The sequence below is a fragment of the Phacochoerus africanus genome, chromosome 1, assembly GCF_016906955.1.
Source record: "Phacochoerus africanus isolate WHEZ1 chromosome 1, ROS_Pafr_v1, whole genome shotgun sequence".
Lineage (NCBI taxonomy): Eukaryota > Metazoa > Chordata > Mammalia > Artiodactyla > Suidae > Phacochoerus > Phacochoerus africanus.
The window spans coordinates 79,741,229-79,767,837 of NC_062544.1; the positions used below are offsets into that span (position 1 = coordinate 79,741,229).

Here is a 26,609-nt window from a genome sequence, read left to right on the forward strand (position 1 = left end):
TTAATGTGTGCAGGTTACTCTCAGACAGCCTTGATCCCCTTACTGAGCTGAATGCATACTTAAGTTTTTAAAAACAGCAGCAGTTTGGATAAGAAGACTACTCAAACACCAGCCACTTTGCTGGGCTTTAGGGCAACTGATCCATGGAAACTCCACGTCTAATATTTTTCTTCCTTTTTTAATCTTTCTTACAATCTCTTCCATCCACCGTATCTTCCCCCTTTGCTACTAGTGAAATCCCATTACAATAAAGAAACTACCCAAAGACTGTCTAGCTTTTTCTTCATTTCCTAGAATTTTGCAGTATTAAGTGTTGCTTGTAATAAATGTGTCATTACTGGGCTCAGGTCTAATATTTAGTTATTTTGACTAAGTGGAATTAGTGGAAATAAACTTTGGTCTGGTTTTGGTCCTTGAGGCCCATTTTTTATCTTCTGTCTTTATATCTAGCTCATCTCTTTTTATTCTTTAGCTTCATGCCTTAACTTTTTTCTATCTATCACCTTGTGGATAATTCATATAATTTGTAATAGCTGTTGACTTTTTTGTAGTATGGCGCACAAATACCCTCACTAAAGTTTTAAGCTCATCAAGGTATAAATCCTTTAAGTTTTCATTGTACACACACAGCATAAAGCCTATGAACTACAATATATTATAAAGAAGTATAAATTGGAATTCTGGATATGTTAGTAATGCCAATAATGTCATATGAAATGTCCACTGTGGTTAGTTAATAAAGAAATAGGCAATGATGTATAGTCCAAGTTTTGTTTTGTTTTTTGCTTTTTAGGGCCGTACCCATGGCATACAGAAGTTCCCAGGCTAGGGATCGAAGTGGAGCTACAGCTGCCGGCCTATGTCACAGCCATTGCAACATCAGATCCCTGAACCACTGAGAGAGACCAAGGATCAAACCCACAACCTCATGGATGCTAGTTGGATTAGTTTCCACTGCGCCACAACAGGAACTCCCCAAGATATTTTTATAGTTCATAGGAGGAATGTTTTCACAAGTTAGGGAATTTGGAGAAATATCTAAAACACAAACAATTTTTATTAAAATAATTTGACATTATTTAGGGGTTATAATAATGAACCCCAAATTGACACTGGAGTTCTGTCTACTATAAAAATCTAAAAAATGCCACATTGCTTTATTCTGATTAAAAAAAAAATGGGCAGAAACTTAAAAAAAAAAAAAACTCTGACTTAGAGATCAAGTTTTTGTGTGTGTTTCTTTTTTTTTTTTTTGTCTTTTCGCCATTTTCCTTGGGCCGCTCCAGCGGCATATGGAGGTTCCCAGGCTAGGGGTCGAATCGGAGCTGTAGCCATCAGCCTATGCCAGAGCCACAGCAACGTGGGATCCGAGCCGCGTCTGTGACCTACACCACAGCTCACAGCAATGCCGGATCCTTAACCCACTGAGCAAGGCCAGGGATCGAACCCGCAACCTCATGGTTCCTAGTCAGATTCATTAACCACTGAGCCACCACGGGAACTCCTAGAGATCAAGTTTTATAAATAAGTACTATTAAAAATCAATCTCAAAATGAGGACAAATGAAGAGAAGGTTTTTGTTGTCATTGTTGTTGTTTTTAAGAGAAGGTATTTTTGCTGTTGTTATCAAGGACTGTGACAAATCATTTTGTACCTAAGGAAGGAGATCATCTAAGCATAAGGCAGATGGGGATTTTATAAGATCTGGAACAAGTTCAGGCTCTGGCATATAATTTAAGGTCCCATGATGTATGTTAGAAGGTTAAACTGATTGATGATCAAGGCAGCCCCAAGTTGCCTTGAGTTACCTGCAGTCTGAGGTGTTTTGTTTTGTTTTGTTTTGTTTGTCTTTTGTCTTTTTAGGCCAAACTCAGGGCATGTGGAGGTTCCCAGGCTAGGGGTTGAATGGGAGCTGTGGCTGCCACCCTACACCAGAGCCACAGCAATGCCAGATCTGAGCCGCGTCTGTGACCTACACCATAGCTCATGACAATGCCAGATCCTTAACCCACTGAATGAGGCCAGGGATTGAACCTGCATCCTCATGGATACCAGTCAGGTTCGTTAACCACTGAGCCATGACGGGAATTCCAAGTCTGAGGTTTATTTCAGCTTTAAAGGTGGGTCTTTCATGTCCAGGTTTTACATAAGCAAAATCAGACCCTGGGGAACCAGTCAACCAAAGCCAGATAAGACCAGCTGGCACACAAAGCTCAGTTTAGTAATATCAGCTAGAATTCGAATTGCCTAGTGCTTGGTTTGGCTGGTAGGTACTAGGAAGAAAATCAACTTGGACCACATAATTAAGTGAATTTCAGTCAATAAACTTCCTCTGTTCAAGAATCTTCACTGGTGATTCTTCCATAGGCAGCTCATCGGTTAATGAAGAAGGTAAAATTATAAGCAAGTAACTATAAATCCTTCTTCTGTGACATTTTTCTCTCTAGTTTATGAAGTCCTCTGTGAACAAAGTACGGAAGTTGGGGGTGAATGTCTGAAATCAGAACAAGACAGATGCACAGATTTGTAGACATTGAGAACAGACTTATGGTTGCCAAGGTGGATGGAGGAGGGAGTAGGACTGGGAGTTTGGGATTAATAGATGCAAACTCTTCCATTTATAATTGATGGGCAATGGGGTCCTGCTGTACAGGATAGAACTCTTGGGATAGAACATGATGGGGGAAGATATGAGAAAAATAATGTATATAAGTGTGTGACTGGCTTCACTTTGCTGTATAGGAGAAATAAGCACAACATGATAAGTCAACTATTCTTTAATTTAAAAAAAAAAAAGATAGATGCATTTTGGAATAAGGTGTGTCCTAATAAGGTGTAAGAGCAAGTGGCTCCTATCAGCCAATGCCTAAAATATACTACCATGCATTGCAGAGTCAGAGCAATTCTTCCATTTCTGATTCTTGTCAACATCAAATAGAGCTGCTATGAAATCAGGATGTCTTTGATGGTACAGATCTGTGGGTGTTCAGTGACTCATGAGCATAATAACAGGAACAGAAGTCTAGTTGCCCTTACCCAGCAGAACCACCAGGAGAGAGCCTGAAACCCCAGTCCTCTGGGAAGAGAATGGGTATCAGGCACAAAAAGATTTCTCTTTTCAGGTAAATTTGGGAAACTCTAGGTTAAATTAAATTCACCAAGGGGTTTCATTTTGTCGAACTGCAGAACTGGGGAGAACCGTCACTTTGCTAACATACAGTGTAATTTCCCAAGTTGTTCCAGGGATCTGTCTCAGAGGTAGGTAACAGCAGTAGCAGGATAAATGGGAATGAATTCTCACCAAAGTCAAGTGGGTGCATCTTCTCACATTGCGGAGTCAAATAGCTCATGTAAATTGTCTATTAACTAATCTAAACATAAGGTTATGAGATGTCGTCCTCTCTTCAGTTTATGTAGATATATTTTTTAGAGATACCATTTATTTATTCATTCTACAGCTCTTTCTTTTTTTTCCTTTTATGGCTATACCTGTGGCATATGGAATTTCCTGGGCCAGGGGTCAAATCGGAGCTGCAGCTGGAGGCCTACACCACAGCCAGCAACTCTGATTCTGAGCCTCGTGAGCAACTCGTGCTGCAGGTCACTGGAAAGCTGGATCCTAAACTCATGGAGTGAGGCCAGGGATTGAACCCACATCCTCATGGACACTATATCAGGTTCTTAACCCACCGAGCCACAACAGGAACTCCCTCAGTCTGTATTATTGTCAGAAAGGTGGATTACATATTAAGCTAACTAGCTGCAACTGCAGTGAAAGTCTATAGATCGGCTGAATAAAGGGTTAGAGTAGGTGTCATACAGGTGGTACAGATTTTACCTGTCTTCTGGGAGTGCAAAGAGCTCAGAGGAGGGAATGAGGATGGCTGGTTGGAGAGAGGAGTTTCTAGCCAAGACTCTCACGAAAAGATACCAAACCAAAGACAGTCGGCTCTGCAGCCTCACACACATCATTTAATCTCCTTGGACTGCATTGGTCTCCTGTGTAAACGGGAAGTGGTGCCTGCCTTTCTATACCCATGGGGAGTTACAAAGTAGAAACTTGGGAGTTCCCATTGTGGCTCAGTGGTTAATGAACCCGACTAGTAACCATGAGGTTTTGTATTCGATCCCTGGCCTCGCTCAGTGGGTTATGGATCCAGCGCTGCCATGAGCTGTGGTGTAGGTTGCAGACGAAGCTCGGACCCCCATTGGCTGTGGCTGTGGCATAGGCCTGCAGCTACAACTCCGCTTAGACCCCCCAGCCTGGGAACTTCCATATGCCGTGGGTGCGGCCCCAAAAAGAGAAAATAAATAAATAAATAAAAATCGCAGAGTTCCTGTTGTGGCTCACTGATAACTAACCCGAGTAGTAACCATGAGGATGCAGTTTGATCCCTGGCCTCTGTTAGTGGGCTAAGGATCCGATGTTGTGAGCTGTGGTGTAGACCATGTGGTGTAAGCCAGCAGCTGCAGTTCTGATTGCACCCTTAGCCCAGGAACTTCCATATGCCGCAGGTATGGTTCTTAAAAAAAAAAAAAAAAAATAGAAATTGAAATAGATGTGATTTTTCTTAAAAAAATTACTCTATAATGCAATCTAAAAGTAGTAGCAGAGGAATAAAACCTATAACTGATTCTCTTTTTGTGCCCTTTATTGAGACTAATTTTTACTTTGGCAGAGGGGTAGATCAGTTTGAGAAAGTGAGAACATGGCAATGCAGTGTTATAATTCTTCGTTAGGCTGCTTGGATTAATCAATGCCTGACTGGTTTCCCACAGTGCTAATATCAGGCCAGAGGACTGACTTCTGACTTCAGGTTCTACTCCAGGAAACAAACTTTTTTTTTTTTTTTTTTTTTTTTTGGTTTTTAGGGCCACAGGTGTGGCATATGGAAGTTCCCAGCTAGGGGTCAAATCAGAGCTTCAGCTGCCTACAACACAGCCATGGCACCACCAGATATGAGCCGCATCTGCCACCTACACCACAGCTCACGGCCACACCAGATCCTTAACCCACTGAGCCAGGCCAGGAATTGAACCTGAGGCCTCATGGACACTGCGGAGCCACAATGGAATGTCCAGAAGACAAACTTTTCTTACAGAAATACCAACCTCATCTTACCTTAGACACATTGTTGTCTGAAATTTTCATCCTAGGAGAGTTCTTAGGTTTTTTCTAGATAGCAATCTTTTTTAAAAAATTTTTATTATAGTTGATTTACAATGTTCTGTTACTTTCTGCTGTACAGCAGCTAGATAGCAATCTTGACCTAAAAATAAAAAGCCTTCCTAAGTTTCTCCCCTGAAGCTAGAATCAGTGTTTAAATGTTCTACTTTACTTATTTTCTGCTAAAATGAAGCAATGAATTGAGATGATAATCTTTCTTATAATGCTTAATATTTAATCAAATTATTTAAATCCAACTCAGATATATTATACCAGTTACTTGTATCATTTTCAGTATTTACCTCAAGTCAATTTATTTCTAGTTCAAAAAGGTGCTTTGGCAGACCTCCTGTTAATTAACTTCGGTTTTTATTTTTAGAGTGATTCTTATACAAATTAAATGTGCATATCTTCACCCCCTTCCCCTTTCTACTCATTATCTTACTTTTTGACACTTCAACGTTGTGAGAATTTCTCAGTCTGATTCAGTGAAATCCTCTGCGTAAGATCTCACGGTGCTGAATTCCTTTTGTCTTCTGAACAGATGGAACAGGTTATTTATTTGGAGGTGATAATTCTTGAAAGAACTGCTGGCCACATAGTGCAAACATGGAAGATTTACTTTATTCGATATTATTTCTCTTCCTAGGGTGGAATTCCTATTTGCATCATTTTCTCAGACCAGCTGCTTACCAGTCCTGGCCTGGGAAATAAGTTCTGACACGTGTTAGAAGGCTGTGCTTGTTTTTCAAATTGTCATTATTAGAAGGAAGCATAACGATCTTTAGTGTTTCTTCCAGAATTTGTCTCAGCCTTTGCCCACAGCAACCACTGACTCCGTGGCTCCAGTGGATCTCTTTTTATTGAAACTTTCCTTTTCACTCTCTCTTTCCTTCTGTTTAGATAAATTGTTGTTTGTTTGTTTTTTTAAAGAAAAATCTAAAAGATACTTTATTTTTATTTTTTTTCTTTTCTTTTCTTTTTTTTTTATTTTCCCACTGTACAGCAAGGGGGTCAAGTTATCCTTACATGTATACATTACAATTACATTTTTTTTTCTCCCACCCTTTGTTCTATTGCAACCTGGGTATCTAGACATAGTTCTCAATGCTACTCAGCAGGATCTCCTTGTAAATCTATTCTAGGTTGTGTCTGATAAGCCCAAGCTCCCGATCCCTCCCACTTCTTCCCCCTCCCATCAGGCAGCCACAAGTCTTTTCTCCAAGTCCATGATTTTCTTTTCTGAGGAGATGTTCATTTGTGCTGGATATTAGATTCCAGTTATAAGTGATATTATATGGTATTTGTCCTTGTCTTTCTGGCTCATTTCACTCAGTATGAGAGTCTCTAGTTCCATCCATGTTGCTGCAAATGGTATTATGTCATTCTTTTTTATGGCTGAGGAGTATATATATATACTGAGGAGTATTCCATTGTGTATATATACCACATCTTCCGAATCCAATCATCTGTTGATGGACATTTGGGTTGTTTCCATGTCCTGGCTATTGTGAATAGTGCTGCAATGGACATGTGGGTGCACGTGTCTCTTTTAAGTAGAGTTTTGTCCGGATAGATGCCCAAGAGTGGGATTGTGGGGTCATATGGAAGTTCTATGTATAGATTTCTAAGGTATCTCCAGACGGTTCTCCATAGTGGCTGTACCAGTTTACATTCGCACCAACAGTGCAGGAGGGTTCCCTTTTCTCCACAGCCCCTCCAGCACTTGTTATTTGTGGACTTATTAATGATGGCCATTCTGAATGGTGTGAGGTGGTATCTCATGGTGGTTTTGATCTGCATTTCGCTTATAATCAGCGATGCGGAGCATTTTTTCTTGTGTTTGTTGGCCATCTGTATATCTTCTTTGGAGAACAGTCTATTCAGGTCTTTTGCCCATTTTTCCATTGATTGATTGGCTTTTTTGCTTCTGGGTTGTATAAGTTGTTTATACATTCTAGAGATTAAGCCCTTGTCGGTTGCATCATTTGAAACTATTTTCTCCCATTCTGAAAGTTGTCTTTTTGGTTTCTTTTTGGTTTCCTTTGCTGTGCAAAACCTTGTCAGTTTGATGAGGTCCCATGGGTTTATTTTTGCTCTAATTTCTATTGCTTTGGGAGACTGACCTGAGAAAATATTCCTGAGGTTGATGTCAGAGAGTGTTTTGCCTATGTTTTCTTCTAGGCGTTTGATGGTGTCCTGTCGTATATTTAAGTCTTTCAGCCATTTGGAGTTTATTTTGGTGCATGGTGTGAGGGTGTGTTCTAGTGTCATTGCTTTGCATGCAGCTGTCCCGGTTTCCCAGCAATGCTTGCTGAATAGACTTTCTTTATCCCATTTTATGTTCTTGCCTCCCTTGTCAAAGATTACTTGACCATAGGTGTCAGGGTTTATTTCTGGGTTCTGTGTTCTGTTCCATTGGTCTGTCTGTCTGTTTTGATACCAGTACCACACTGTTTTGATGACTGTGGCTTTGTAGTATTTCTCGAAGTCTGGGAGAGTGATGCCTCCTGCTTGGTTTTTGTTTCTCAGGATTGCTGTGGCGATTCTGGGTCTTTTGTGGTTCCATACAAATGTTTGGCTTGTTTGTTCTACTTCTGTGAAAAATGTCATGGGTCATTTGATAGGGATTGCATTGAATCTGTAGATTGCTTTGGGTAGTATGGCCACTTTTACAATAATGATTTTTCCACTCCAGCAACATGGACTATCTTTCCATTTCTTTACATCTTCTTTGATTTCTTTGATTAAAGTTTTATAGTTCTCGGCATATAGGTCCTTTACCTCCTTGGTCAGGTGTATTCCAAGGTATTTGATTTTTGGGGGTGCAATTTTAAAAGGTATTGTATTTTTGTATTCCTTTTCTAATAGTTCATTGCTTTAATAGAGAAATGCAGCTGACTTCTGAATGTTAATCTTATATCCTGCTACTTTGCTGAATTTATGAATCAGTTCAAGTAGTTTTTGGGTTGAGTCCTTAGGGTTTTCTATGTATAGCATCATGTCATCTGCACACAGTGACAGTTTTATGTTTAGATAAATTGTTAATCAATTAAAGCAACTAGCCAATACATTGGAACGTTCATTAAAAAAAAATCAATGCCTCTCCTTAAATATTTATTCTAATCCAGCAGGCACAAAGCAGCAGCTGTAGAGATGAACAGGTCCCATTCCGGGAAAAGGAGGCTGGCAGGATGCAGCCAGAGGGTTGGTGTTGCGGCAACCATTTTCCAACCTAAGAAAGGAAGGTGTACGGACATCAAGAAAAATCAGTTTTTACTAAATAAATTGTTGCAAGAGATCCAGACTTGAGAAGAACCAGATTTCCACATTTAAAATAAGAAAGTACAAATTTCCCGTGGTTTACAAGGTCATATTTAGTCTATTCATGGTAGGCAACAGTTTTCTCACAAGGTAATCATACTGTCTGTCACATATCAGCTTTGCAAACGTCAGAGATAAAGTTGATTCAGGAGTCAGCAGCTACTGGAAAATTACTCAAAGGGTAATAATAGGGCCTAGGGCTAGAAGGGTGATCCTATGGGTTTTTTGTTTGTTTGTTTGTTTTGCTTTTCTCTTTTTTGATGTGTTGCCTTGGGCTGGTTTCTTATTTTGTTCTGATTTCCTGACTCTGGATTGTGATGAGCACATGATGTGCAAACAGTCATGGTGGAGACAGAATAAGCTATTAGTTTTCCTTCTCAGTCCCTTCTGATGCTGAAGTTCTGCTCCTAAGATGCAGATTTAATCACTGGTGCTTGTTTAACCGTTTTCTTATGTGTGGCCATTAATTTGATGGTTAACTAGTTGGACAGACAGGTCTATCAGGCAGTGCGGAGTCATTCACGAAGACTTCTGCACACAGTTATTGAAACCGGACCTAGGTGATAACAAATCTCGAGTTAACTTTTGTTTTGTTTGTAGATCCTAGGTCTGAAATTTTGTTTCCTTTGTGGGGCAGAAAGATTTTCTTCCCTTTTACCTCATCTACTGAGATCACCCATCCAGCACTGGGCAAGGCATTTCTGCCAGGCTTCACCTCCTTTACCTGGAACTCAGAGATTATTCCATCTCTATGAACTCCAACTTTTCAGTGCTTCTGGCTACACTGCCTATAAAGCTAGGGTTCCTTCAGCCACACAACACAAGCCAAGCCAGTATCCTAGGAGGATCCTGTAAACATCAGTCCCACATATAAAATCTACTTGTTTTTTAATGAACTTGTCATGCACAATTAAATTATATTTGCCTTTAAATATGACATCTATGGCACGATCATGGATACAGATTTTTTTTTCAGTTATGTTCTAGTAGAACATAATTGTACTAGAACATAAAGGAAGACAGATTCTAGTTCAGTCTTTAAAAATCTGTGATCAAAGAAGGTAAAGAGATTAGTCAAGGCATTTTTACCTTTAACTATTGGTTTAAGCTGTATAGACAGGACCTGTATGTTGTCCTATTAACAGAATTATTATTGACTTTTCCTGATAACTTATTATTTTATCTATTTTAAGAATTTTCAAGAGTTTTTTCTGAATTCTGAATGATGAATTAGAGTAAGATTCCATCTAAAGAATGTTTCATCAAGCTTTTATAAGTATAACCTGTTAAATTAAGCATTAAAGAAAGAGGAGTAGAAGGAGGATTTTATAATAAGCCCAATTCAAAATAGAACATTAACCACAATTAAATTTGTTTCATTTAGTCCAAGTAATTAATTAATCCTTATTCTCTTGAGCTTGGGTTAGTTCGATGTCTGGATTCTCAAAGTGAATGAGTTCTGGAACCCTGACTCATTGGTACTGTGAGAGATGCTCCTTCGTTGAGAAGATATTGCCTTTACCAAAAGGCTAGTTTCTGTTGTATCAAGCATTAACAGTACCTGTTAGAGTTTTTGGATCCGGCTTTTTTGATGTTTGTTCCAACAGACCCAATTACTGATCTGTGGCTCCGATGGGATCTTTAGGAGAGTGTGAGAGAAAACCAGAAACCACTTGATGATGATGAGGCTGAATTGCTCTGATTATTTACTCATCACAACCAATACTGTTAAACTTGAGACAAGGTTAGTGTTATAAGAAGTCAATCAGTGACTGCCATTATAGTAAGTATAGATTACAGACATTCAGGGCGCTGAAAACTCTGCAGGATATTTTCATTTATCCCATAAAGAATGTATTAGGATTCCCACCAACTGAAAGACTCTTTTAAACCTAGGAATCTTTCTTTTAAAAACTTGTCAGTCATTACTGTGCTATTCTTTAACAAGAAAGAAAGCATGCTTCTAACCAGACTGAAAGGTTCACAACTGCTAAAGCCTCATTGTAAGACTTGTCATCATTAAGTGGAGATTGAGTTTCTTTTTTTCTTTTTCATTTGCTAGGTCTTTTTTTTTTTTTTTGTCTGAAGCCTTGATAAACAGGACAGCTCTTTCAATAGCAATAAAATAAATAAAAACACACATAATACCAAACGTACCTAATTATTTCTAACATGCCTTATTTCATAAATTGATGAAGAAAATCTTTGATGTTACCCAGCAACAGTCTGAGAAATGTCAGAGATGGTTTAGATATAAAAGACATTTTCTTAAAGGTTTATTAGTTTGACTATGGAGTGTAGATGTGGAGAAGGCAATTTCAAAAAGAGCTATCAGGAGACACAAGATATAAATTCTTAGTGCCTCTAAAGACAGAAAATAACTGCAAGTTGGTTCAGAATTTCCCCATGTAAACAAGCATTTAAACTTTTTCAATAACCACATAATACCATCTTGAATGCCTTACCTCTTTGGTCTGAAAGCCACAGAAACCAGTTTTAAAAGAGATGTTTTTGCATGTATTTTCTCTCTCTTCATTATAAACTTTATATTAGGTGTCCTAATATAAGTGGCAGGTTTTTATAAAACATTAAGTTTTAAACATTTCCAAAAAGAGAAAGGAAAGAGAAAAAGGAGCTAGCCACCTTGTAGAAGGAACTGTGAATACATACAGAGCATTGTGCTCCTGATCATTGTTGAGGACTAACAATTTTCCTTTGGCAAAGGAGGGAAAGGTTCTTTTTACATTTGCCCTATAGACACACAATCACATGGAAATCAGTGCCTCACTTTTACATCTTCAACCACTGATCAAAGTAAATTCAGAGTGGGGAGAAAATGGTGGGAAGGAAATACCAGGAATCTGTCCTCCCCCCCCCCCCCCCCCCCGCACAGATAGCAATCTCACTGGCAGAATCTGTCCAATGTAACTATTTGGAACTCTACTTCTAATGAAGGCTTGCAACTGTTAGGGGAAGGTTTGGATGGTAAATTCTACTTAATTTTGCTCATTGTCAGCTCTTAGCACAATAGCAGCTACCCATTTCTCACCCTAGCCCTTGCCAGGCAGGTATATATATGTTCATGGAGCAGCTTATATGCAGTGGGTGGGAACTAGGATGGGCAATAAAAACTCTGACCTCCAAATATTGGGGGTCTGTGTTTGGATTGTGCTACTGGTCATGGAGTTGCAGACACAGAGGCAGCCATTGTTGCATACCCCCCAGTTGTTGAAAACCCCTCACCCTTTAGCTGAGGTGACATGCAGGGAACTTAAAGGGTTTGTACTCTTCCATTCTTCTCCATTGTTCTCTTTTATCCTTCTGGGGAGCCGTACATTAAATACTAGGATATTCAGAAGCAAATGCATACATGGAGGAAGTCAGAAAGTCACCATGTATGCCCAGGGAAAGGCATGGGTTCAAAATAGACTTGAGAACACCTTAAGTGTACACCTCAGCATGCAGACATTCCACAGCAATTAAAAACAAAAACCAGGGAGTTCTTACTGTGTCTCAGTGAGTTAAAAACCTGACTGGTATCCATGAATATGAGGATTCAATCCCTGGACTCACTCAGTGGGTTAAGTATCCGGCATTGGTGTGAGCTGGTTGCAGAGGCTCAGATCCCAAGTTAGTATGGCTGTGGTGTAGGCAGGCAGCTGCAGCTCCAATTCGACCATACCCTTCCACACGCGCAGGTGTGGCCCTAAAAAGAAGAAAAAGAAAAGAAAAAAAAACAACAACAACAGTAAACCCACTAAAGGAAAAGAATCTGATTTCAGGCGTTGCTACATTATTAGATTCCAATGTCCAGTTTTCAACAACAACAAAATCACAGTGGACACAAAGAAATAGGAAAGTATGACCCATACCAAGGAAAAAAATAAACCTACCAAAACTGCCCCTCAGAAAGAGCAAATGGCAGAACTGCTAGACAGAGACTTTAAAAAGCTGTCAAAGATATTCAAAGAACTAAAAGAAAACATGGAGAAAGTCAAGCAAATGATACGAGTAAAACATAAATATCATTAAAAAGATTAAAAAACTTAAAAGGTAACAAAAAAGAAATTCTAGAACAGAAAATTACACTGCTTGCAATGAAACATTTATTAATGGGATGCAATGGCATATTGGAGCAGGCAGAAGAATCAGTGAAGTTGAAAATAGGGCAATTAAAATCGAGTCTGAGGACCAGAAAGGAAAAAACTGAAGAAGTGAATAGAGCCTAAGGAATCGCTGTCAAGGTCACGGTCAGGAAAATCACATACTTCAGGAAAGCCCCAGGAAAAGAAGAGAGAGAGATAAAGGGGCAGAGAGATTATTTGAAGAAATAATGCCTGAAGACATTCCAAATTTAATGAAAGATGTGAATATAAACAAATTCAACAAACTTCAAGTAGGATAAACCAAAGAGACCCACACTGAGACACATAGTCACACTGTCCAAAGACAGACAGAGTGAATTTTGAAAACAGCAAAAGAAGAGTGACTTATCAATCACAAGGGATTCTCAATAAGGTAGAAGCAGAAGTCTCATCAGAAACTTTGGAGGCCAGAAAGCAATGGGCTGTATTTACAAAGTGCTAAAGAAGAAAAACTGCCAACCAAGAATCCTGTATTTGGCCAAAACTTCTTTCACAAATTAAGAAGAAATCTAGACATCCCCAGATAAACAAAAACTGGGGGAGTTTGTTATCATTAGACCTGCCCTGCAAGTAAAGGCAATCCTGCAGTTTGACATAAAGGACACTAACTAGAAGTCATATTCAAGAAACAGAGATCTCAATAAAGATAAATACATGGGTGATTATAAAAGCTAATATTATTGTAACGACAGTTTGTCACCACTTTTTTGTCTTTTACATGTTTCAAGAGAATAATGCATTTTTAAAAACGATTAGTCGGAGTTCCCGTCATGGAGCAGTGGTTAATGAATCCAACTAGGAACCATGAGGTTGCGGGTTCGATCCCTGCCCTTGCTCAGTGGGTTAACGATCCGGCGTTGCCATGAGCTGTGGTGTAGGTTGCAGATGCGGCTGGGATCCTGCGTTGCTGTGGCTCTGGCGTGGGCTGGCAGCTACAGCTCCGATTAGACCCTTAGCCTGGGAACCTCCATATGCCGTGGAAGTGGCCAAGAAATGGCAAAAAGACAAAAACAAACAAACAAACAAAAGATTAGTCTATGGAGTTTCTGTTGTGGCTCAGTGGGTTAAGAACCCAACTAGTACCCATGAGGATGTGGGTTCGATCCCTGGCCTCACTTAATGGGTTAAGAATCTGGGATTGCCTTGAGCTGTGGTGAAGTTCACAGATGTGGCTCAGATCTGGTGTTGCTGTGGTTGTAGCATAGGCCAGCAGCTGCAGCTCTGATTTGACCCCTAGCTCCAGAAACTTCCACATGCCGAGGGTGCAGCCCTAAAAAGAAAATATACTAGTCTAAAAGCTAGCATTATTGTACCTTTGGCTTAAAACTCCACATTTTATTTTTTAGATACTTTAATAGACTGAAGCATTAAAAATTTATTATTTTATGTTTTGAGGCACAACATTTAAAGAATATAGATTTGTGACGTCCATAATTGAAAAGAATGGGATGGAGCTATAAACAAGCAGAGTTTTTGTATGTTGTAAAAGTTAAGTATAAACTCATATTAGAATGTTAAAACTTTAGAATAGTAAATGTAATCCATGTGGTAACCAGAGAAAATAGTTACAAAATATACCCAAAAAGGAAATGAAAAGGAAGTTAGAACATTTCACTGCCCAAAAAATTCAAAAACAAAAGACAGTAGTTAATGTAGAAAATGAGATCTTAAAAAGCTACAAGGCATGTAGAAAACAAATAACAAAATAACACCAGTAAGTCCCTCTTTACAATAATTATTTTAAATGTAAAGGGATTAAACTCTTCAATTAAAAGACAGAGATCGTCAGAGTAGAAAAAAAAATAAAACGTGGTCCAGTTGTGTGCTGTCTACAAGAGACTCGATTTGGATCCAGAGGCACAAAGACTGAAAGAGAAAGGATGTTTGTACACCTCCATTCGTAGTGGCATTATTTGCAATAACTGAAATAAGGAAGCAACCCAAGTATCCACCAACAGATGAATTGATAAGCAAAATGTGGTATGTGCATACAATGGACAATCATTCAGACTTTTTTTAAAAAGGAAATTCTGATATATTCTACAACATGGATGAAGCTTAAAGACATAATGCTGAACAAAATAAAGATACACTGTATGGTTCCACTTATATAAGATACTTAGGGTCATCAAGGACATAGAGACATAAAGTAGAATGTTGGTTGTTAAGGGATGGTGAGTTATTATTTAATAGCTTAAAAGACTTTCTGGAGATACATGGTGGTGATGCTTGCATAAAAATATGAATTTACTCAATATTCCTGAACAGTACACTTAAAAATGGGTAAGAGTACATTTTTATCATGTGTATTTTATAACAATAAAAAATTAATTTAGAGCATCTCCGCAAAAATTCACAGGTCAGTTTTAGCACCTCTGGAAATGGGGAAACCAAAGAGGTACTAAGACCTCATAGACAAAGGAGTTGTAATGTTCCTGGGCTATGGCTGTTGGCCATTTCAGCTGACTTTTTTTATGTTTTATTGCGCATAGTCAATTTACAAATTTGTTATAATTTCTGCTGTACAACCAGATGACCGAATCATATACAAACACAAATCCATTCTCTTTCAGATTCTTTTCCCACGTAGATTATCACAGAATATTGGGTAGAATTCTCTGTGCTATACAGCAGGTCCCTTTTGACTAATCATTCCGTATACGTCAGCATGCATGTACCAGCATCTTTTCTCTAAATTTGGTTTGAGAGATCTGAGTTTACAGTGGTATATCACAAAGACCAGCTATACAGAGATCTCTGTCAATGATCCAAAGTAGTATGCAGTCAGTTTAGGAAGGGTCTCAAGAGCACAGGTGGTCAGACCATAAAACCACTACTCAATATTGCTGCCACCAATGGGGAAACCAAGTGGTAGAGCACAAATCAATACCAAAAGTAGGCTTAGTTCTGAAATAAATATGTTATAAACAAACCACACAGAAACAGGCGCAGTCAGCAAGAGTAAGGCTCTCTTACCCCATGGTGAAATTCCACCAGCTCTTTTGTGTATAGGATCTTGGCAGGAATGCCCTTCTGGGGCAACACAGTTTGTTAGGTCCCTGAGTCCATCTATAATACCCCCACCTGCCCAGTAATTCTCATCAGAAGACTCCAAAAATGAACATAATGAGAAAATAGTTTTTACTTGCAATTTACAAACACTGGGGCACACATAGGGAGGAAGCATAGCCACGGTACAAGGTTGAAGTTAGTCTATCATTGATAGAAACAGTAGGGATATATATATATATATATATATATATATATATATATATAACCCTATATATATATATAACCCTATATATATATAACCCTATATATATATAACCCTATAACCCTATATATATATAACCCTATATATATATATATGATTATAATACATCCAGTCGTCTTCTCATATCATTATTGCAAAACCGCAAGATAAAGTTACTTTCACTAAAGACTAAGTAACTTAGAAGAAATGGCCTGAAGTTTCATTTCTATTGAGAATTTGAGCATGACAGAGTGACCTTTTTGTTGATGGTGGGGGCAGAGTTGTGTTTGTTTTGTTTTGATCTCAGGGAGCATCTGTCTTTATCTCAACAAGCAATGTGCTTTTCTTTTGTAATGTGTGATAGTGGATAAGGGAAAGCACATTTGTGCCAAATGGAGGCAGGGCAAGGTGTTCATTTTGTTTTCACAGACCTAAGTGTCTTTTGAACCTGATGACCTACTTGTTTCTCCCGTGGTATTATGCTGCATGATTCTCCCATATGCGTGTTTTTCTTTGTGTGGAAAAATAAAATAGAAATCCAACTGGTCCATTTTTATTAAGCTTTAGAATCCTCTTAGCTTTTACTACCTACCTCATTGTCTCAGCTAGAAGCATCTGAATCCTCTTTCCCTACAGTACCACCAATGTTTCACTGGATTCCAAGCCTCATCTGAAGACTCTCCAGATGAGCTGCTGTCTCATCCCTGATTCCCTCAGGACCAGCTCTTTGTAGTCACAAAGTCCTTGGTTTTGTCCTGAAATATCATAGCCACCTACTAGATAGTGTCATCAGTATGAGTCACTCTATGATGTTTTGTCTGGGTCATGTTATTTTCTTATTTTCAAGTCTCAGCAATTCATTCTAAGACAGAAAGCACTCCCCTAACTCCTGGTAGGATCAACTACAGGTTAAGGACCATACTATATGATCTCCTCTGCACCCACATAGCCTCCCCAAGCACCACTGAGCCCCTAGTGCCTTCATGTCTCTGTGCCTATATGTGTATGGTGGTGACTTCTGCTCTTTTCCATGTTGTAAAGAACATGGAAAATGATAGCACTTGTACAGCACACTGGGGCAAATCGAAGAGGCTGTTCTAGAGGAAGTGGTAGTTCCTGCTACCTGAACATGATAGGGGTACCATGTTTCTCATTCAGGGCTCATGAGTTTAGAAATTGTGCAGCATGAAAATTGTGTGGCATTATTTTTTAGAGGATGATAACAAAAAGTTTTAAAAAATGTTCTAGCCAAATCCTCTCCATCCTATCCTTTTTGCTTTCTACCTTGTTGATATCCATGGTCACAAAACCAATCTTCCATGTTTATTCAGGAGTGGGAATGGCCCTGTATGCGCAATGGCTGTTTCTTTCCTCCATAACTTCCCTGATAAAAGAGAAGAACCTGCTCATCTTCTCCCTTCTATGGATTCAATTTTGTCAGATAGTGCTTTGTGGGGGTTAAAGTCTCCAGCATACTGAGCTCCAAAAAAACTAAACTCTTAGAGTTGAGTGTGATTTAATGATAAGTAGATAAACAAGTTTCTCAGAGGACTACCCATGGCCAAAGTATCTTCTCCAACCTGTTTTTTAAGTGCTGCCATTGGAAAATAAATATGCTGCATTTGAGGATATTCAGGCAAATCATTTTTGTCACACACTTCTCAGCTGTCATCAATTAAATGAAGGCACTTTCCTATTTCGGTAATTTAGACATCAGCATTTTTGGGGGAGTCCAAACTAAAATAAGCCACCTCTAAACATAGGATAAGAGCAGATACCAAAATTACAAAGGCCTATGTTTTATTTATGACTGCCTGGAATAAAGATATCATTGCCTCCTCCCATGGGATTCCATTTCCTGCCCCCAAGCACCACATGCCGGAAAATTAAAGAGCAAAATAAGTTACCCTTTAGGGACTGGTACAGAGGGAAAATATCTCAAATGGCTTTTAGGAGCTACCTAAATATGTCTAATTGGGGGATTGGAGACGAGGAAGGAATTTAACTTCGGACACATGCCATCTCCACCCCCAAAATTTAAGAATAGGCAGCTTTGCCATAGGCACTCCTTTACTTAGTTCCAGAAGTAAATTAATGGAACAGAATTGGGAGCTGCAGGTGGGGTGAATTCATTGTCTTACAGGATTATTGGCAATGCCTAAATTGCTTTGTAAACTGAAAGTACTCCATAAAGATGTCATTATAAGTACCTCTGTCATCAGGAGTACCATGACTAATAATGATAAAGTGAATTAAGAAAGCCAAGTTGTATTTTATTTCTTCCCCACAAAAAGTAAAATATGTCAAGTTAGTAGATGTTATATGGTAGAACCATTCAGTAAAATCCCATCAGAGAGGAAAACAGATTATCCAGTTACCCTAGTTCAAAGGACATCTAGTTTTATATATTATTGATAAAGCTTCTCTCCCCTGCTTTAAATGTTTCTCTTTGCTTTATAGGGCCCAGAATTCAGGCATCATATATATGATCATGTCCTCCACGGTTTTGTGGTTTGACTGTTATTAGTTCAATAATACAGGTCCCAACATAGCTCCCATCAAGGCATTTTTGAGGTTATGTTGGAATTACTATATGTTTTCCTGATTTCTGTGAATAGCAAGCAGGAACCCACTGATAGCTAACTTCTCAATAGAAGTCCTGAGTCCGGGGTCATCACTGTGTTAAATGCTTCCCACACATTTACGTATTTAATCTTTGCAACAATCTTCTAAGGTAGGTACCATTATTCTTGCTTTACAGTTTAAAAAGCTGAAGCTTAGAGACATGAAATAACTTGTCCAGAGAATCACTTCTGTATCCACCTAAAACCAAAAGTCCATTCATTCACCTTGAGGCAATAATGTTTTCTCCATGTATGTGTCCATATTTACCTCATACAGAATATTTGATGACGGGAATAGACAGCATTGCATTAATGTGGCCTTTTGTGTTCCCTTTTTCACCCCATTCCCCTTCTCCCTCTGTCCTCTTCCTTTGTTATGACCACATTTCAACTCTTCTGTTTATTTTTTTTTCCAAAGGCAAATACGCCATGCGAGACCTGGTCCACCGGCTTCCAGGTGGGAACAACAGCAACAATGCAGCAAGCAAGGCCATGTCAGATGACACAGTGACAGCCGTCTGCTGCACCCTGCATGAAGTGATCACCAAGAACATGGAGAACGCCAAGGCCTTACGGGATGCTGGCGGCATCGAGAAGTTGGTTGGCATTTCCAAAAGCAAAGGAGACAAGTAAGTCAGATGGTAACTTCGTATCACATACAATTGGTATTGGTGGAGTTGTTCTAAGTGTGCTCGATGTCCCCTGGTTGTGGGAAACACTACCAAATGTCACTGGAAAGCCTTTGTGTCTTATATTCATTCATGACTTGGTGACTGCTGGGATGTTGGTAAGATAGACGTGACAACTCAGCGTCCAATCTAGTGACTAACATGTTCCTTCGATATGGAAGAGACAATCCAGATGCATGAAGGTATTTCATGGTGGTTGTTCCTCTGGTCACAAATCCAGGTGTTGATGATTCATCCACATCTTTTTGTTCTGTGCCTCTTCACTTCTGTATGGAAAGTCAGGGAAAGATGGGGAATAAAATAGATTGTGACTGAGTCAGAGAGAATTCAGTGCTAATCCAGCACCCACCCTTACCAGCTGTGCGTTTGAGACAAATTGTTCAGTTTAACCAGTCAGTGTGCTCATACTTTCCAATCTAAAACTGAAGGGAGGGATGTCATAAAATACTTCCTTGAAGAAGGAATAAACAAGTCTTAAAGACTGAATAGAAATTTCCCAGGCAGGGGGGCTGATGACAAGGAAGGAGGGCTTTAATGCTGATGGAATAAAGAGAGGTAAGGCTCATGTCAAAGTAACCACACCACCACAAATAGGAATGTCCCCAGTTTGATTTAAGAATCAATGATATCTTACTCTATGCAACCAAAACTTATCTTCACAAGCCAGTATGTCAGTATATCAGCAAGCTGTCAATTATACAAAAACATTCACTAACTTTAATTAAATTTTGCCTGTTGGAAGTCCCTCAATGTAATCAAATAAGATTAAAAGGGTAAACCTTTTGTTATCATGGGTCTACTTCTTGACTTCCCTACCCCTGCATTTCTTTACATCCAAGTGCTAAATATTTTTTTCTTTTGTTATTAAATGCTATGAAGGATGCACTTGGAGAGTTTTTGGAAATTCTCTCATTTCATTCAGGTTATTACTATTGCATAATAAAAGAAATTTCAGGGCTTGTGCTTAAGCACTAGGAGACCTCCAAATAGGTTCAATCAACAATTCAGTATTAGGATTTGAATACTCTTCTCTATCAAATAGAGAAGCCCCATTGTGTAATGAATGTGCAAAGTAGATGGCTGGCCTGAATTATACCTTATAATATTGTACTTACAATAAAATACTCTTCTACATAGGTGGGAAGCCACATGGTTTTCTTTTTTAAATGGCTTCAGTAGACATTTGGAATCTAATTGAAATGCTTACCTATTCCAAGCTTTAAGAGGTTTTAAAATGTTATGCTTTTCTTAAGCAAACATACAGTAAAACCATAGTCCACAACAACATTCTGATATATTTGTTGAAGTCATAAGACATTTAAAGAATAAAGCATTTTCTCTGAATTGTACGACTGTAGAGCTTTGGGAGGTAGTTATATTGATTCCTTCCGTCCCTACTACAATAAGCATAACTAAATGAGCCTTACAGAGAAAAGATGCCTTCATCAGTTCTATGGCCAAAGAAAATTATTTGGTGGAACTAATTAAAAACTCATATGAGGAAGCCGTCTATGAAATGGTATATATCCACATTACCAATCCAGAAAATGGTCCTGTTAGGTCTGGTCCCATCTGGATTATTATTAATGGGAAGTTTTTTTTCACAACAGATAATCTCATAAAGTCCTTTAAATTGACTTGAAAATTTCTTTATGGAATAGTTACTTGTTTAATGTCCTTTTTTTTTTTTTCATCTTTTTTTCCCAATGTTGGCTGTCTGGATTATGAATTTAATAAGAAGTGTTGAATTTGTTTGAGTCTAGCGTCTTCCCAGTTATAGTTCTCCTGATCAGTCAGCCTCATCCATTCTTTTATGTGGTTTCTCTCTTTTTTATATAACGACTAGTTTGGGGTTCAAAACAAGATTTTTATAACTGGAGATATCCTTCTCTTTCACTTATACTTCGATATGATTATTGCTTCTCATTGCTCTTAAAACAAAATGAATCCAGAAGAACTGCTCGGGATCTTAGCACTGAAGTCCCCATTTTCACTCGATTCTGTCATGATACTAGTCACTGAGATTCCCATGGCTTTCTAGACATGTTTTAATAAAATAGAAACGCTCTTTTGAAAATAGAATTTTTGGAACTGGGGATTATTTAGTCATTGGAGAAGGGAAGAATATCAGTTTGCTCTAATCACTTTGTAAAACACTTGCCAACTTGCCCTCCCCCCAAAATTATTCAAACTTTTAATCTGAGATAGCATGAGAAAACACAGACGAAAAAACTTATGTAGCTCTGATTCTCCAGTTTATGTATTTACATGTTTTCTTTCTATATATACACAAGCTAAAATGTGCTATGATACAAATGAGTTAGACTGGCAAGTTGCCATTCACAGTCTCTTTGAACTACACCACTCACTGCATCTTGCCAGTAAAACCACTGGAACTGTTATTCTGGATCCTACTGCTGGAATGGCCATGTGGAACACCCACAACAAATCTCACACAACTGAAATTCTCAGTTATCCCTAATTTGACAACTCTAGCGAAGATCAGACATCGTGTAGTCATTAATGACTCTTATAGGAGTCTTATACTTACCACATTTGAAGTCTTGATAACTTATTTTTTTCACATCATTTTAAACACCCATTATGGACATTCTGTCATGTCCATCTCTTTCAAAAGTACATTTGTGTTTTTTCAGATTTTAACACTTAAATAGGAAATAGTGCTGGATGTGTCATAAAACAAAAAAGCCATTAATAGTCTCACTTGTTACTTGTCAGTAAGGAACTGTGTATTGTGGCTGAGGTTATAATCACTTGTCACATTAAAAGTACTCAATTGTTCAAGTCCTCCACTCAACAGTTGTAGTTTTTCAAGTAGACCTTGCATAGGACTGGTCTAGTGGATGAAACAAAATTAAAATCTGAAAAGAAAGCAATGTTTCTTTGACCTTCATAAGTTTGTATAACACTGTGATGTATCAGCATTTTAATTGAGAGGTTAAAAGCTATTATTCATTACATATTCAGTCTCTTTCTATTTTGTAACTAAGCCAGAAGTAGAAAAAAATTACACCATCAGAGAAATTTTTGCATACTAAATATGTTTCAACTACATTATCGCTACCTGAATATTAATATATGTTCCTTTAGAGTTGCTTGACTTTTGTCATAGACGTATATCTAGCTAGCAGTGATAAAATACAGCAAAACAAAGCATTTGGTCTTTGTTCAGCATTGATTATATGAGAATAATATGAGAGGATAATCGCAATTGCAGAGGTTCTCCCCACAGAGCCTACTTCAAGCTCCCCAGCACCAGGAAGACCAGCACTCACATGGGAGAGCTGGAGAGCTGTAGGAAACAGAGATTCTTGCTTTTAAAGGGCTCTCACAAATTCTTGCACACCCCAAGACCAAGCACAGAGACAGTAATTTGAAAAGAGCCTGGGTCAGACCTTCTTGCTGATCTTAGGGATCCTCTCCAAGAGGTAAGAGGCAACTGAGACTCCCTCTAGGAATAGAAATGCTAGCAGCAGGCATTATAGGGAGCTCCTTCTACCACTGGTGCTACCAAGTGCCACCTTGGTGTCCTCATTCTAGTCTGTTAGTGCCAGATGTTTACCTGCCCCCAGCCAGTAAGCTCCAATCCCAGCCCTGCCTGCCAGTGAGCCAGGAGCCATTACACAAGGCAGGGCCTGATAGCCAGCCAGGCCAGAGGGCCAGCCCACCTACCAGTGCACCCATAGTAGTCAGCACCACCACAAAAGAGGGGCCCACTAAGCCCACAAAGTGGGTGCCCCTAGAGCATATACCTCTGGTGACCAGAGGAGGATGTGCTACTGGCCCCATGAGGGCATCTCCTCCATAATGCCACTTCCCTAAGTTCAGGAAATATAACAGACCTACTTGATACACAGAAATAAAAACAGAGACTTAAGCAAAGTGAGGTGACAGAAAAATATGTTCCAAATAAAGGAACAAGATAAAACCCCAGGAGAAGGATTAAGCAGAGAAAAGCACTGTACTGAATAAAGAGTTCAAGGTGATGATATAAAGATGCATAGGAGAAGAATGAGTGGATAAACACAGTAAAAAGTTTAACAAAGAATTAGAAAATATAAAGAAGGACAAAAGAATACTGAAAAATACAATAATTGAAATAAAAGTATACTAGAAAGAATCAGTAATAGATTAGATGATACAGAGAAATGGATTAGCAAACTGGAAGACAGAGTGGACAAAATCAACCAAGCTGAACAGAAGAAATTTTAAAAATTATGATTAAGATACCTTTGGGATAGTTTAAACATACTAATATTCACATTGTAGGGATTCAGAAAGAAAAGAGTTAAGGGACAGATCACTTATTTGAAGGGATAACAGCTGAAAACTTCTCCAGCCCGGAAAAGGATCAGACATCTAGGTCCAGAAAGTACAGAGAGTCTCAAACAAGATGAACTCAAAGAGGTCCTCACCAAGACACATTGTAATTAAGATGGCAAAAATGAAAGCAGCAAAGGAAAAGCAACTAATTACATACAAGGGAACTCCCATGAGATTCTCAGCTGACTTTCCCCCCAGAAATTTTGCAGGCCAGAAGAGAGTGGCATGTATAGTCAAAGCAATGAAAGCAAAAAAACTTCTATAACAAAGAATACTCTACCCACCAAGGCTATCATTTTGCAGACAAACAAAAGCTAAAAGAATTCAGTTCCGTTAAACCAGCTCTACAAGAAATGCTTGGGTTTTTTTGTCTTTTCTAGGGCCACACCCATGGCATATGGTGGTTCCCAGGCTAGGGGTCTAATCGAAACTGTAGCCACCAGCCTACATGAGAGTCAATGCAATGTCTGAGACCTACACCACAGCTCACAGAAACGCCGGATTCTTCATCCACTGATCGAGGCCAGGGATTGAACCTGCAACTTCATGATTCCTAGTCGGATTTGTTAACCACTGAGCCACAATGGGAACTCCAAGAAATGTTAACAAGACTTCTCTACGTTGAAAAGATCACAGCTAGAAACATGAAAATTGCCAAAGAAGAATGCCTATTGGTAAAGACAAATATTCAGTAGTAGGTAAACCACTGATAAAGCCAGTCAGAATGTTATAAAACAAAAGCAGTAAAAATCATCTATAGCCATAATAAGTAGTTAAGGGATACACAAAGCAAAAAAGATAGAAAATATTAAGTAAAAAAATATGAAATGTGGAGGAGGGAGATTTAGATGGCAGAGTGGGAGAATATTGGCCTCCCCTTCCTCTAAAAAATACATCAAAACATCAACGTATGGAGCATCTCTTTCCAAAAACAACCTGGAAACTGGTAGAAAGGCTCTTCTACAACCAAGTCTGAAAAGAAAGATACACACCAAGTCTGGTAGGAAGGGAGGCAGTATGATTGGGTCAGGATCACAGAAGCAGGGAACACAGAAGAGAAGGGAGATACCACGGCCTAGGTATTCTCCCTGTGGAATGAGGGGTTCGAGCCATATATGGGGCACCCAGTCCTGGGATCTGACATTGGGAAGACAGGTCCCCTTAGCTGTTTCTAACACTGGTATGAAGGCTGTAAGAAACTGTGACTTGGGCATATATCCAGACAAAACTATAATTTAAAAAAGTCCATGAACTCCATGTTCACAATAGCTAAGACATGGAAACAATATAAATGTACATCAACAGATGAATGGATTAAGAAGATGTGGTACATATATAAAATGGAATATACTCCACCATAAAAAAGAACAAAATAATGCCATTTACACCAACATGGATGCAACTAAAGATTCTCATACTAAATGAAGTTGAGTCAGAAATAGGCAAATACCATATAATATCATTAATATCATTGATATTTGCAATCTAAAATATGGCACAAACTTCTCTCCAAAATAGAAAAAGACTCACAGACATAGAGAACAGACTTGTGGTTGCCAAGAGGGAGGGAGGAAGGAGTGATAGACTGGGTGCTAGTTTGGGGCTAGCAGATGCAAACTATTTAGAATGGATAAACAATATGGTCCTACTCTATAGCACAGGGAACTATAACCAATCTTCCGAGATAGGCCATGATGGAAAATAATATTTAAAAAGAATGTATGTACATATATTACTGAGTCATGTTGCTGTACAGCAGAAATTGTCACATTGTACATCAACTATACTTTACTAACATTTATAATTTAGAAATATCATTTTTTTCTGAAAAGAAGGAATAAAGGCAGGAAGGAAGAAAGGAAAGAAGGGCAGGAAGGAAGAGAGAAGGAAACTGGGACTCCACTTGTGAGGAATGAAAACAAACTTGCTTACCCCTGGGAACAGCTCAGAAGAAGCAGATTGAAAACTGTCTGGGGCTCTAGCAGATTTCCCAAGACCACTCCAGTCCACAATGAGCACCTGCTCCAGCACCTCTTGTTCTGGCACCTCTCTCCACTGGCATGGAGGCCACCTTTGCCAAGGCACAAAAACAGATACTTAGATCAATGGAACATGATAGAAAGCCCCAAAATATACCCACACATTTATAGTCAAGTTATATATAACAAAGGAGGCAAGAATATACAATGGAGAAAAGTCAGTCTCTTCAAAAAGCAGTGCTAGGAAAACTGGACAGCTCCATGTAAAAAAATGAAATTAGAATGTCCTCTAACATCATACATAAAATTAAACTCAAGATGGATTAAAGACTTAAATGAAAGACCAGAAATCTTAACCTCCTAGATGAAAATATGGGTAGGATACTCTGACATAAGTTGTAGCAATATTTTCAGGGGTCCATCGCCTCAAGAAAGGAAACAAAAGCAAAAATAAACAAATGGGACCTAATTAAACTTGAAAGCTTTTGCACAGCAAAGGTAACCATCTTCAAAACAAAAAGACAGTCTACTAAATGGGAGAAAATATTTGCAAATAATATAACCAACAAGGGGTTAATATCCAAAATATATAATCAGTTCATACAACTCAATATACAAAAAAAAAACAAACAACCCAGTTAAAAAATAGGCAGAAGACTTGAATGGGCAATTTTCTAAAGAAGACATCCAGAAGTCCAACGGGCACATGAAAAGATGTTCATCATCGCTAATCTTCAGAGAAATGCAAATCAAAACCACAATGAGATATCACCTCACAGCTGTCCGAATGGCTATTATCAAAAGGACAAAAAGCAAGGATGTGGAAAAAAGGGAACCCATGTGCACTATGGGTGGGAATATAAACTGGTGCAGCCACTATGGAAAACAGTATGGAAGGTCCTCAAAAAATTGAAAACAGAGCTACCATATACTCCAGCAATTCTAGTTCTTTATATTTATCCAAAGAAAACAAAAAATACTAATTTGAAAAGACACGTGCACCTCAATGTTAGTGCAACATTATTTACAATAGCCAGTGTATGGAAACAACTTAAGAGGCCATCAATAGATGAATGGATAATGA

The 26,609-nt window shown here is 38.7% G+C and overlaps 1 protein-coding gene across 3 annotated transcripts in view; it reads left to right on the top strand.

Moving 5' to 3' along the window:
• The window catches only part of CTNND2 (catenin delta 2), a 1,041,823-nt gene that overhangs the window by 964,463 nt on the left and 50,751 nt on the right, over positions 1 to 26,609 (top strand). For all 3 annotated transcript variants that reach the window (XM_047768122.1, XM_047768109.1, XM_047768114.1), the window contains one exon: positions 18,932 to 19,142. In XM_047768122.1, the coding sequence (XP_047624078.1) occupies positions 18,932 to 19,142 (211 nt within the window). The remainder of the gene's footprint in view (positions 1 to 18,931; positions 19,143 to 26,609) is intronic.